The sequence below is a fragment of the Amblyomma mixtum genome, chromosome 1 (genome assembly GCF_055824585.1).
Source record: "Amblyomma mixtum isolate Tamu chromosome 1, ASM5582458v1, whole genome shotgun sequence".
Taxonomy (NCBI): Eukaryota; Metazoa; Arthropoda; class Arachnida; order Ixodida; family Ixodidae; genus Amblyomma; species Amblyomma mixtum.
The window spans coordinates 146,481,742-146,494,243 of NC_143012.1; the positions used below are offsets into that span (position 1 = coordinate 146,481,742).

At 51.0% G+C, this 12,502-nt stretch overlaps 1 protein-coding gene across 1 annotated transcript in view; it reads right to left on the reverse strand.

The window, feature by feature from the left end:
- LOC149367864 (uncharacterized) overlaps positions 1-12,502 on the reverse strand; it is a 70,358-nt gene that overhangs the window by 43,567 nt on the left and 14,289 nt on the right. Inside the window, exon 2 of the mRNA XM_089567428.1 lies at positions 11,165-11,259. Within this exon, the coding sequence (XP_089423554.1) occupies positions 11,165-11,259 (95 nt within the window). The remainder of the gene's footprint in view (positions 1-11,164; positions 11,260-12,502) is intronic.

The following is a 12,502-nucleotide window of genomic DNA, read 5'->3' on the forward strand; positions in this document are numbered from 1 at the left end:
CTTCGACATTTTTGTTGTGTTCCCGAAGGCGCGTGTTCAGACATCGTCCAGTCTGCCCTACGTAAATGGCTCCGCACGATAAACTGATCTCATACGCTACGTCTTCATTACACGCAACGAACTGCTTCTCATGCGTGCACCTCGGCACTATAACACAAGGTCAATTGAACCGATCCTCAGTTTCAACTTAGGGCACGCCAAGAGAGTTAGAAATTGCATAGCCAAGTCGTGCCTACAGAATGCCGTGAATAAATCGTGTTTCCATCTCATGAACGTTAGTTTCGAAGCCCAGGTGACCAGATTAGGAAGCAGGCTATCCGCAAGAACTATTGGCGCGCATCTCGGGTGAGCTAGCTAAAGGAGTAAGTAGTAGGTTTTGCCACATCAGCAAACAACGCAACAGGGATAAAAGTAATAAATCCGTTGTCTTGCCCTATGTACACCACCTCTCTCATGGGTTGAAGAACGTGGCGAAGCGGTATCAAGCTCATGTATTTTTGTCCGCTCCCTTGAAACTGGCCCGCATATGTCCAAAGGTGCATCACAAGCTGGAAGCACGGAACCGAGGTGCACGCTAGGGTTGTACTATACGAAATGAGAAGCAGTTCGTTGCGTGCAATGAAGGCGTAGTGTATCAGATCAGTTTATCATCCCCAGCTATTTACGTAGGGCAGGCTGTACGATGTCTGAACACGTGCCTTCGGGAACACAACAACAATGTCGAAAACAACGACCCAGATTCCTACATTTCCAAGCACTGTCTCACGCGCAGCGGGTGTTCGCCCATTTTCAATACAGCAATAGTATTGTATAAAAACAGGGATAAGACCACGCGTGAAGTTATGGAATCATAACACCTCGCAAAAAAAAACGAGGCAAGTGCATCAGCAAGGCCACAATAGTTTTTACAGATAAAGAGATCGCAATCCTGGACACAAGCTGAGGGCTCAGTGGATTGTATGTTGTTTGTTATCTGTGATTATACTCTTTCTTCCTTTTCCTTACACGCAATATTCCAGACGCTCATGCGTATGAGTTCATTTCAAGTCAAATAAAGTTAGTTGAGAGTCAGCGCTCCTTCTGTCGTCTTCACTGTTGCCCCCGTCGTCTTCACGCTGTTGTTTCATAATGACGTTCTTGTTCCTCATTAATGATGTTCCCGCTTGTTTGCTGACCCAGCGACACGTTGAGCTGAGAGGACAACTTCAACTGTACCTGTTTATTTACAGTTATGTTACAAAGTGGTTAGTAGGTACTCCCAGTAAAATCTACAAACTCGAATTCTCAACCAGGCAAGAGTCCGCACCAAACGGCATCCCCGTCAGCGTCCAATGGTTCAAGAGTCTAACACACAAACTACAAGTTGAACATTGCAGAATCAAGCGAGAACCCGCCACCGAAAGAGATATCTGTTTCCCGCTCTCAAAGAGGCCGGAGTCAGCACTAAGCCGGATTTGCGTCAGCCTCCGAGTCACGGCCAGATCGGACGTTCCGTTCGCTTTAAAGTAAGTCGGTTCATATACTAACCTCAGATGAAGAATCACTTGGCATTGATTGTAAAACATTTTATTCGCCGGAAAGAGCTTGGTAAGAGGTCGCGTTAAGTGGTCGAGAGTACATTATTTGGCAGGAATCCTAGCATCCTGCCTGTTCGAACTGCCAGGCTTGCGAGCTGTGCTTTCAATGCCGTCGTCTTCGCCATCTACCCGCGTTGATTGATTGATTGAAAACTTTATTTAAACAATGGCAATTACTGGAGCCTTGGGTGATCCGCCTATTCTGGCAGCCCACTGGCCAGCGCCGCAGCGTGGGCCCTGAGAAACCAGTCCTCGTTGCTTGTCGGGGTCCTCGCTGTTCGCATGGCCTCCGACTGCTTCATATCGGGATTCGGAAGTCTGTCGACGGCAGGATTGAAATGGCACGCCCACACCATGTGAAAAGCTGTCGCTATTTCTCCACAGTGTGGGCACTCTGGTTTGTAGAGTGAGGGGTACCCTTGGTGAAGTATAAATGGAGTTACGAGAGTGTGTTTGTAGTCGGCGAAGGGTGTGTTCTTCTGCCTTGCCTAGAGTTTTGTGAGGTGGGGGTATGTCGGTCTGGCCTGTCTGCAAGCCTGTAGGTGTTCGGCGAAGCTGATTATGGGCTGTGTAAGGCCTGATTCTCACAGCCGGTCTCCTCTCCGGCGCGGCGGCGACGGAGCCGGGAACCGCGGCCGCAACGGAACGGATTTGTGTTCTAATCGAAAGAGGCGCCGGACACCGGCAAACCAGTTTGGGCGGAAGCTCGCTGCTCCCACGTGACTCTACGTCAATTCCTTTTTTTTTCTTCCGCGCGAAAAAAAAAACGCTGCTCGGCGGTGTCCGAGAAACATTCCCGAAGTAGCGATGAAAGTCGTCTGCCGTCTGCCGTCTGCTTGCGCTTTGGTTCGCTTGGCTCTTATCGCAGAAAAAAATCGATGTGATCTCGCAAGCGGTGGACAAAGTTTGAAGTTAGCTTATTAACTCTACGCAACTCCCCTATTTTTGCAACGAAACACCACGTGTACAGCACCAAAACAAATATATATGAGTATAGCAACTACTTTTAAAGCCGCTGCAGAAATGAGTGCTGCAGTCACAGTATTCAGGCCGATATGCACGAAATTGAACATATGTAGGGTGGTAATGAACTCTGTTATCAATAGCTTGGGAGATTGGTCTTTATACAACCATTCAAGAATTGAGCTAGCAAAAAAATTTAAACGGCTAATAAAAACAATAAGGCCTCAACAGCTAGCAACGGGCGAACAGAATTTAGTTTTTTCCGCTCTTTTCGTTATCTCCGCAGTTACCCCTCTCGCCCCTTTCTCCTTTCTTCACCTGGATGGTTCCCCTTTGCATCAGCCATCCCCTTCACTTCGCTTTAAACCTGGCAACAGTCTTTTCGTCCCCCACTTCGTTACCCTCCCGAACTCCCTCTGTTCGCCATGGCCCACGGGCCGCGTTTTTTTTTTTAAGGTTTTTTCTACCTTATGGCTCGCCTCTGAACTGTGGAGCCACATGTTGAGCCACCGTTTCAACCTCCCAGGCTTTTCCTGATTTGGGGTGTCTTGGGTTGGCGATCTTCTTGTAGCATGCAAGCGGAGTGCTGCAGTCGGCGCTGTTTGTGAACAGGCTTTTCCTTCGGGGCTAAATGTGAACGAGTGTGTTGACCCGGCGTGCCGTTTTCTGTATTTCTCTGTGCGTGGAGTGAACCTCAGTTGTTAGCCACCTCCCGTGTTGTGTCATTCACTCTACGTTTTCCGTGCCGTTTTCCCAAAGTAATATCGCACCAGATATTCCAGCTTCAAAGTATCGCGCGGTGAGTCGTTCCCGCTAGCGGTATTCAGGCAACAAACACGTCAAGGCTATATCGCGTCAAAAAAAAAAAAAAAGATTGCTTCCCCCCCCCCCCCCCAAAAAAAAAAAAAAACATGGACGTCAGGAAGTCCTCTTGGAAAAGGTTTTGGTGCTGTATTTTCATTCTTTTGACTGATTTCTTGAAAAAAGTGTCAATTTAAAAGTTGTAGATCACTTTGACAAACGGCCGGCTAGAGTGTTCGCAACAAGGTATCGTCCGAGTAGTTTTTTCTTAAAGCTCTAAAAGATAGCGCATGAAATTCAAATACATAACAGTGGTGCTACTTGAGCGTCCCCCCCCCCCCCCCCCCCACACCCAAAAAACAATCATTTATCGTATATCCCACGCCTAGTGCAACCACAATGCTCATTCGGAGACCCGTTTTGGCTCGAACACCTCGCATATTGCCATATGACATAAAACTGTCATCCGCTCTCTGCTCCTCGACAGCGGGCGCTTTTCGGGGAGCAAGGCGCGTGCATCTCCCTACGGAGAGTAAAAAAAGTACCGACGATTACGTTACTTCCTAATGCGAAATTTGAGCGCAGCAAATAAACTGTTTCACCTTTTCGATAGATTGAGGCAAAGAAATCGAGCAACACATGTATGCGCTATCACATAATTTTTTTTATTTTTCACACGTATTCCTTTAACAAAGACTCCACTAACAGTTCTTGACAGTCATGAAGGAAGCTTTGTGGTCGGAGAAATAGACTGATATATGTTCGACTTGGTACACCAATGCTTGATTCTCAAAGACGAGATCTATACAAGTGCCTCGCGAGGTTGTCACAGCCGTGGGACGCGTTACGAGCGAGAGGAACGGGATGTTCTCCCGCATAAGTGTTAGGAAATTGCTGTTTGTCTTTATGTCACCATTAAAGTCCCCCACTACTAACATCGGTGTGGATCGATGGACGGTTAATGCGAGTTGCAGGAAGTGCACGACGTCTTTCGTGAGTGCGGTAGGGGCGAAGTAGGCAGCTACTACCAGCAAGCCGTTGGGCAACTTTGCGGCGCACAGTTCGCCAACTTCATGTGACGTGCCAAACATTTCGACTGGTATTGCAGAGAGACCTGTGCGCAAGTAGATAGCGACTCCCGCCGCTCTGTTGTGGTCTCTGCGAGCGCCACAGCAGTATAGGAAATCTATGATTTCGAGAGGCTCTTCGGGATCCATCCAGGATTCAGCAAAGCAAAGTACAGAGGAATGGCGCAGAATGTGATCGTGGTGTACGTCCTTGGCATGTGCGGCAAGGGAGCGTACGTTAAGAATGTGGTTGTGAATGATGAATCAAGTGCTGCCAGCGAATGACGCGTCCATTGGCTGTCTGCGTGTGTTACTGATGTGTGGTTAACATGTTAAGCTTCGCCTGTAAGAGTGGAACGCGACAGCGTCTTGCAACGCTGCCAGGGAGTCCACAGAACGCCATCGCCAATTCGGCTGTACGCCTTGCTGGACGGTAAATTTATTTTTTGAGGAAAGGAAATGTATCTCTCTCGCATATCTGGGTGGACACCTGCACCTCGCCGTAAGGGAAAGGGGGAAGATGGGAGTGAACGAAGACGCCGTATTAGCTAGACGCGCCTTTGTTCATTCCAAACCATTCAGCTGGCATTACGGAGTGGCTAGCGTGCTCGTATCGCACTCCGGAGACCCTGGTTCGATTCCCCAACTCGGCCAATTTCGTTCTCGGTTTTATTGATTTATGCGGTCTAACTATAAAGGTTAATTAGGCTATTTCATATTTATATTCTTGTATTTCTATCCATCGTGTTCTGTCATTAACCTGTCAATTGTTGGAACTGTCTAGGATGTTCGACACAACGTATATGAAACGAGCAACGTCTTACTGAGTGGGGAAGTGCGTGGTGGTGGAGGGAACGCGGCTTCGTACTTATCTGTTTTTTTCAGCAGCGTCTCCTTCCGCGGACTCTGTTGTCGCTGCGGCGCGCGTCTTTCTTTTTTGTTCTGACCTCTTCATTCTCCTCTATATTAATTAGGCTAATTGATTAACTAAGCAATTAACTAAACTCAGTCCAACTTAGTTGCAGCATCACTATACGATCCCTTTGATTGGTTGCATGGTTACTAGCCAAAGTACAATTGGCCCCATTTGAAATTCGCGCACTGTGACGTCACGAGCATTTCGACCAATTGAAAAGCGTGACATTGGGGGCGGAGCTGGTTACGAGGCCGACGACGACGCGAAACCCAGGAACGGACGCCAAAGAGCTGCGCTCTAAAAAATGAGCAGGCTTTTTGTATTTTCTCCCTGCCCGCGCACCCGCGCATAATGACAAGGTCGTCCTTGCCTTAGACTTGAAAGGAGCCTTCGACAATATCAAACACAGCGTCATACTGACACACCTCAGTGAGACCCACTGTGGCCGCAACACTTTCAACTATATCAAAGACTTTCTCACCCATCGAACAGCATTAATCAAAATCCAAGAGGCAGAATACGGTCCTTATCAAATGGGTACGCGGGGGACACTACAAGGCGCGGTGCTATCCCCCCTACTCTTTAATTTGGCGATGCTCCATCTCCCGGACCAGTTGCAGGGTATTGACGGCATACGGCATGCGCTGTATGCCGATGATATCACGATCTGGGCCACAGAGGGAAACTTAGGGCGCATGGAGGAATGCCTGCAAACAGCCGCTCACGTAGTGGATCGCTACGCAGGGCACTGTGGTCTCCAATGCGCACCCAGCAAATCTGAATTTGTACACCTTAGGGCATCACCTAAGGACAATACCAAAATACATCTCTCCTTAACAAGTGGCCCCATACATGAGGCCAAAGAAATTCGAATACTCGGACTCTTCATCAATAGCCAAAGAAGAGTAGACACAACATTGCACAAGGTCCGCAAAATTGGAGACCAGGTGGGCCGTATGGTCCGTCGCGTCTCCAATAAGAGAGGGGGTTTGCGAAGCAAGGATGCAGTTCGGCTGGCCCATGCTTTCGTAATCAGCCGAATTCTCTATTCGGTCCCTTATCTACACTTGCGGAAGCACGACGAAGACAAAGTTGAGGTAATACTCCGTAAAATGATGAAGAGGGCACTTGACCTTCCTGTCTCCACCTCCAATGCGAGACTTCTTGCATTGGGAGTGGTGAACACCTTTCAGGAGCTCAAGGAAGCCCATCTCACAAATCAATACACGAGGCTAGCCCAAACGAAGTCGGGCCGGGACTTGCTAGCCCGGCTTCACATCCAACACGATTTCCACATTCAGGAGCGGGTCCGAGTGCCCGAACTCTGGAGACGCGCCGTCAGAGTTCGACCCCTCCCCACTAAGATGGATAAGGAAGACCATAGTGGTCGTCGCCAGGCTAGGGCGGAAGCCTTAGCGCGCCACTATGGCAACAAGCAAGGTGTCTACTACGTAGATGTAGCCGGGCCGACCCACGGGGGGTGGTACACTGCCGCGGTCATACATCAAGAAATACAGGTGGATGGTCTGTCCTTTCAAGCCCCAGGCACAACACAAGCTGAAGAGGTTGCTATCGCCCTAGCTGCTTCTGATACCAAATCAAAACACATCATAACTGATTCGCGTTCGGCGTGTAAAAATTATGAGACTGGCTGGATAACTCCACTAGCTGAACGAATACTAAGGAACTGCAGCCGAGACACCGATCCTACTCCCCGCTGCATAGTTTGGACTCCGGGCCATCAGGGCCTAGCAGGAAACGAAGCTGCAGACGCGGCGGCCCGAGCACTCATTCACCGGGCGTTCCCATTGGCTCCTGAGCACCTGAAACCTGAAGGTGGCTCTTTACTCTCGTTCAAAGACATAACATCTTATTATAAGGATAGGCACCGCGTGTACCCAGCCCCTGCAAAGGGACTGGGGAAAGCAAACGAACGCGTTCTACTTAGACTATTCACTAATACAATGCTGTGCCCGGCAGTATTAAAACATTTCGATCCCGCGTTCACTGGCAGGTGCAAACACTGTGGCGAAGTGGCTGACACCTACCACATGGTTTGGGCTTGCCAGCGCAACTCAGCTCTCTCCCCCCACCCCAACCCTACCAGAGAGGAATGGGAGGCGGCCCTGCTTGGCTGCTCGGACCTTCAGGCCCAAAAGGCTTTGGTCAAGAGGGCTAAGCTGGCGGCTTCGGCCAATGGGGTCCCGGAATAGGGACTCCACCCATTGCGGGGCTCTTTAAGAAAGCCTCACCTCTTTATTAAATAAAGGCTTTTCATCATCATCACCCGCGCATCGCCGCCGCCGACGCTCACCAGCGCCATCTCTTGGTCGCAGCAAGCAAGCCGCGGGTGACGTGAGCGAGCTCGCGCTGTGACTGGTGCGTTCTCCGTGGGGCGGGGCTCCGTCGCCGCCGCTCGACGGAAACGTAGAGCAGGACCCGGCGGCACCGGCCACCCGATTTTGGGGGGAAAACGGTCCAAATGCAGCCCCCTCCGTCGGCCACCGCCAGAGAGCTGGGGCTGGCCGGCGGGCGTATCATTCCCTCCTGCGTGTTCCGTGTGGCCTGGTAACCATATGATTGATCCATAACATAAGAGTGACGAAGGCCAAAAGGGGAGAGAACACGCACCCCCTTCTCTCCCCTTTTGTCCGTCGTCCTGGTACTGCGCTACTGTTATGTTATGGATCGATACCGACTTGCCCAAATTTGCCCAGCGGCGTAGCCCAGACGTGCGCTTCCAGATCACTTTCACACACACACTTCCTCCTCTTCTTGAAAGGCGCTTCCGTCTGCCCGAGCACCGGCGTCAATATAAGCATCTAGCCTCTCGTCCAATATTGCCCTGACGGCTTGTCTTGCGTTTATTACTCAGTAATGTCGCCAGAAGTTGCCGACTAGCAAAAATAACTCAAGTTCTGAAGCAACTATTAGTGAGCATGAGGGATGGTCGAGAATGTGAGGATGAGAGCGAGGTGAAGGTGAGGGAAGCCCGGATAATTTTTCAAAATCACGGCGAGGGTCAGGGAGGGGAATGGATTTAATGTTAGGTGAGGGAGGAAAGGTGAAAATGAGGGCAGGTGGGCACCTCTGGTACTGCACAGTGGCACGCAGTTGGGGCAGAAAGACGCCACTAACCCGTTTCGGTACCTTGCCCAAGGCATCTGTCAAGCACTTTGATATAAGGAAGGGGATAGAATCCCTCTTTACTTTCCTTGTACTTCGCTACGGATGACGTCGTATTCGGGAAATCTTACCTTTCTTTTGTAAAAGAAGTGTGCGGCTTCGTTCGGCCCTCTTTTGAGTCAGCGATCATTTTTGGAAAGGGAGAGCCAGAAAAAATTCACGGTACCAGCCACTCACCACGAAGTCAACTAGGGGACGGGACAGGAACCTGCAAGCAAGTGCTGCCCACACCAGCAGGACACCTAACCATAAACAAATAGAAGCAACTGATGGTAGTTACTCCAGACCAGGTCAACCCTGGCCGCCAGGAAAAAGGAAAAACCAAGAAGGTGGCAGGAGACAGGAAATTAACTGTAGAAGAACTGCAGATTGGGCTAGTTGGTGTAGACTCATAATGGTGGTTCAACAGCGCAAACACACGCAGACCAAGAAAGAGACAAGACACACACACACCAGCGCTGGTGTGTGTGTCTGTCTCTTTCTTGGTCTGTGTATGTTTGCGCTGTTGAACCACCATTATGACAGGAAATTGTTGAGATAAAAGACTGGAAAGTGAAAGGTGGAGAGGAGGTCATGAAAAGGAGACTGCCGATTTCCCCCTATTCGGTCCGGCCAGAGGTGGCGTCTACAGGCAGCTGTGGCCATAGTGGCGCGTTGCCCCGAGCGAGAGGTCTTAAAGGGACAGTGAGGAGAGCTCTATTAACATTTTTTTTAAGCAAAATTCGATATTTCGGCATTTCATGGCTTTGTTGCCACTTGGCCGGCAGCGAAAGATGCATTTATTCCAAACAAATTTGGATTCGAAGTTGAAAAAGTTTTTCTCGCCGCTCTGATTCAAACTTGGGATTCTCTTATGACGACACAGGACTAAGTGACGTGAAACATGACGTTAACATGACGTAACGCAGACTCCGTGATTTCTGACGGCCAGCAGTGCGGCCTGGCAACAGCCGAAAAAGAAAGCTACCGCCGGCTGCACGTTGAAGGCATCTATCGGCTATTGCGGCCGTCGCAACCGTCGCTTCGTTTACGTTTGCACCGGCGTTTTGCCAGCGTTACGATGCACCCGTTCTCGAAGTCATCAACGAAGTTCTAGCAAATAGACACCTTTAGCATACCATGTACCTTGTTACCGTTAGCGGAATACCGGGAGCCCGCCTACCGCCGGTGAGCAGGCGCTGACTAGTCCCGGTGCTGCAGGCGCGCGCGTAGCTGCCGGGTGCGTGGCGCCATCTGAGACGTCAAGGAGATTTGCGCAAGCATTGGCTGCGCCTCAGTGATTCATGGCCTCCCGTGTTTTAGTGTTGCTAGAACCATTGGTTCTAGCAACACTGTTTTGTCCTATGACGTCACCACGCTTGTACTTGCGAGTTTGGCCTGTGGCGGCGATACCTGTATTTTGGTTCTCGCTCTTTTCTACGTTACAAGAGATTTGTTGTCAGTATGAGTGGCGTTTTTGTAATCAGGAGCTGGTATTCTGTCGATACAAGCCAACTTCAATTTCTCCTCAGTGTCCCTTTAAAGGTACGAACACTCGGCGTTGGCTCAACCAGCAGGATCTCCTTTGCCCCGGACTCGACTAAGCCACGCACGGCTAAGCGCAGGTGCTCGGGCCCGTGGTGTGGGCACGAACATGAAGACACAAACATGTGCTTCAACAGATGCCCCCTGCGGGCCTGCATTTCCGTTTGCTCCGCGCCCGGCTGTGTGTGACTCAGTTGGACTTCTTACAGTGCTCGCATGCTCCGCTTACACATGTCCGAGTTATTACGAGCCTTGTGTCATGTTCATATTGCGGCTCACGCCTTTTTCAGGCGTTAGGTGCCTTTTCCATTCTCTCTTTTCCAGTAACAGGGCTTCCGAAACGCGAGCGATACAAACGAAAACTTTCTACAACGGGCAGCCAAATGAGCGCATTCGGCTTACTCTAGCGTTAGCCACATACGCCACTGAAGCGCCCAGAATCTCCTAAAATACCGGCGTCCAGTACGCAGCTCTGAAGTAAGGCGTGCATTTGGGCTAGTTGGTTGTTGAGTTCAGTCATTTTAAAACTGCGAAAAGAAAACGGGACGACAAGAGGAGATGTGGTGTGTTTGTGCCTCGTCTTGTCGCCTCGCCTTTTTCGCGCAGTTTTTAAAATGGCTGAGGGCAGCTCTCGCCACGCGGTAAACAAGGTGGCACGTGGCGTCCCTATTACTCCGCTTACTCTTCAGGCGACTCATTAAATCCCTCTACTGCGAAGAGAGCAAACCAAGCGCGGCGCGTTTGTACGCTCCTCTGGCTTCCGCTTTCAACAGCCATGAACACTCGAGCACATATATGTCTGGAGCTCACGAACGGCGCACCAGAAAGTACACTGGTGTCACTCACAAGTGACTGGCGGTTCGAAACAAGACTTCATCAAGTATGCCAATTCGGATGGATCGTATTTAAAAGCTATACCCGGCCTGCCAGGGAGCACCTACTGTCATATATGCGAGAGCTCCACCCGAGCGCTCTGGACAGGAGTGTGGGCGAGAGTACGAGAAGGCAGAATACGGTTCAAAACCAGAAACAGCATCGCTGCTCATTCTGCGCTCTTAGAAGCAGCGCACTACTTTGCAAGCTGCAACACAGGGAGAGAATAAAAACCGAGCAAAAATCACAGCACTCACTTTCCGTTAAAATTCCGGACGTAACCGAAAACACGAGCGATGAAGCCTTCGTATGCGGTGAAGGGGGCGTAATGAGCATTGCGGTCTTGTCCAAGCTAGAAAGAAACAATGAATTTAGTCATTGAGCGCTAGCAACATCATGTAATTTCTTAAAAACTATATCACTTCGTATGTGCTTTGGGGCCCACGGCGCCCCACTGCTAAGCGCAACAAGCAAAGCCCGCCGAGTGCACGTCATCTGCCGTCTTTCGGGTACAAACGAGTGCATCCGAGTGCAATACCACCGCGCATGTCTGGCAAGTGCTTCGCCGGAAGCGCAGTGAGCGTGCACCTGGAGAGCGGCTAGATAAAAGCAGCGCACAGGGAGATCAGCCCGCGCACTTCGTGGTTCGGGCACCCTCCCTTCCCGGCCATTTCGGGCTGTCGGCAGTGTTGCAGCACTACCTGTCGTGAGTGGCCTTGCGAGTTGTGTAGTGCCGAGGCGGGATTGTCGTCACGTAGTTTTTTGGAGCGTCTTGTTTAATCCGAGTGTAGCTTTTAGGGCCGTCCCTCCGTTGCGGAGCTCGGACGCTACCGAGTTGTTCAGCTTGTGTCAGCGCTGCCCCTCTACTTGGAAATCGGTGCGACTGCATTTTTATGCGAAGCATATTACTAGAGCTACACTACAGCTCGTCGAGCGCGGCGGTGGAGCTACCATTGACCTTTAGCGTGACCACGTGACTCCACGTGACAACATGACGTCACAGCAGAGGAGAGATGGGCTGCCGGCTCGCGCGGTCGGCCGCGGCGGTGGAGGCTCCACATCAGAGGCGCGGCGGCTGACCACGTGACAACATGACGTCACAGCAGAGGAGAGATGGGCTGCCGGCTCGCGCGGTCGGCCGCGGCGGTGGAGGCTCCACATCAGAGGCGCTGCAGCTGACCACGTGACGCTACAGCGGCGGTATAAAGCTGAGCTTGCCTCGCTCTCCGGGCGTTCTCGCTTCGGCGAGCGCGGCTTCGGCCGCTTCTTTTTGAGCAGCGTCCGCTCCGGCGGACGCAGTTGTTGCTGCGACGCGCGTCTTTCCTTTCCTTTTTCTCTTTCCTTTGATCTTTTAACTCTCCTCTATCTGCACGTGGCAGCGGTGGTGGCTTGGCTCGAGCCAGTAGCAGGCCCGTGCAATTTCCTCTTCATCCTTCTCTCAGTCACAACAACACAACAACAACTCTCCGGGCACTTACGAGGCGGCCAGGTGTTGGGATGCCGCCTAGAAGCAGGGCTGATTTGAACGAGAAGCGAAAGCTGTTGTAGCCGGTGCTGGGGCAGCGGTTGTACACTCTGCATTGAATTCACCGATG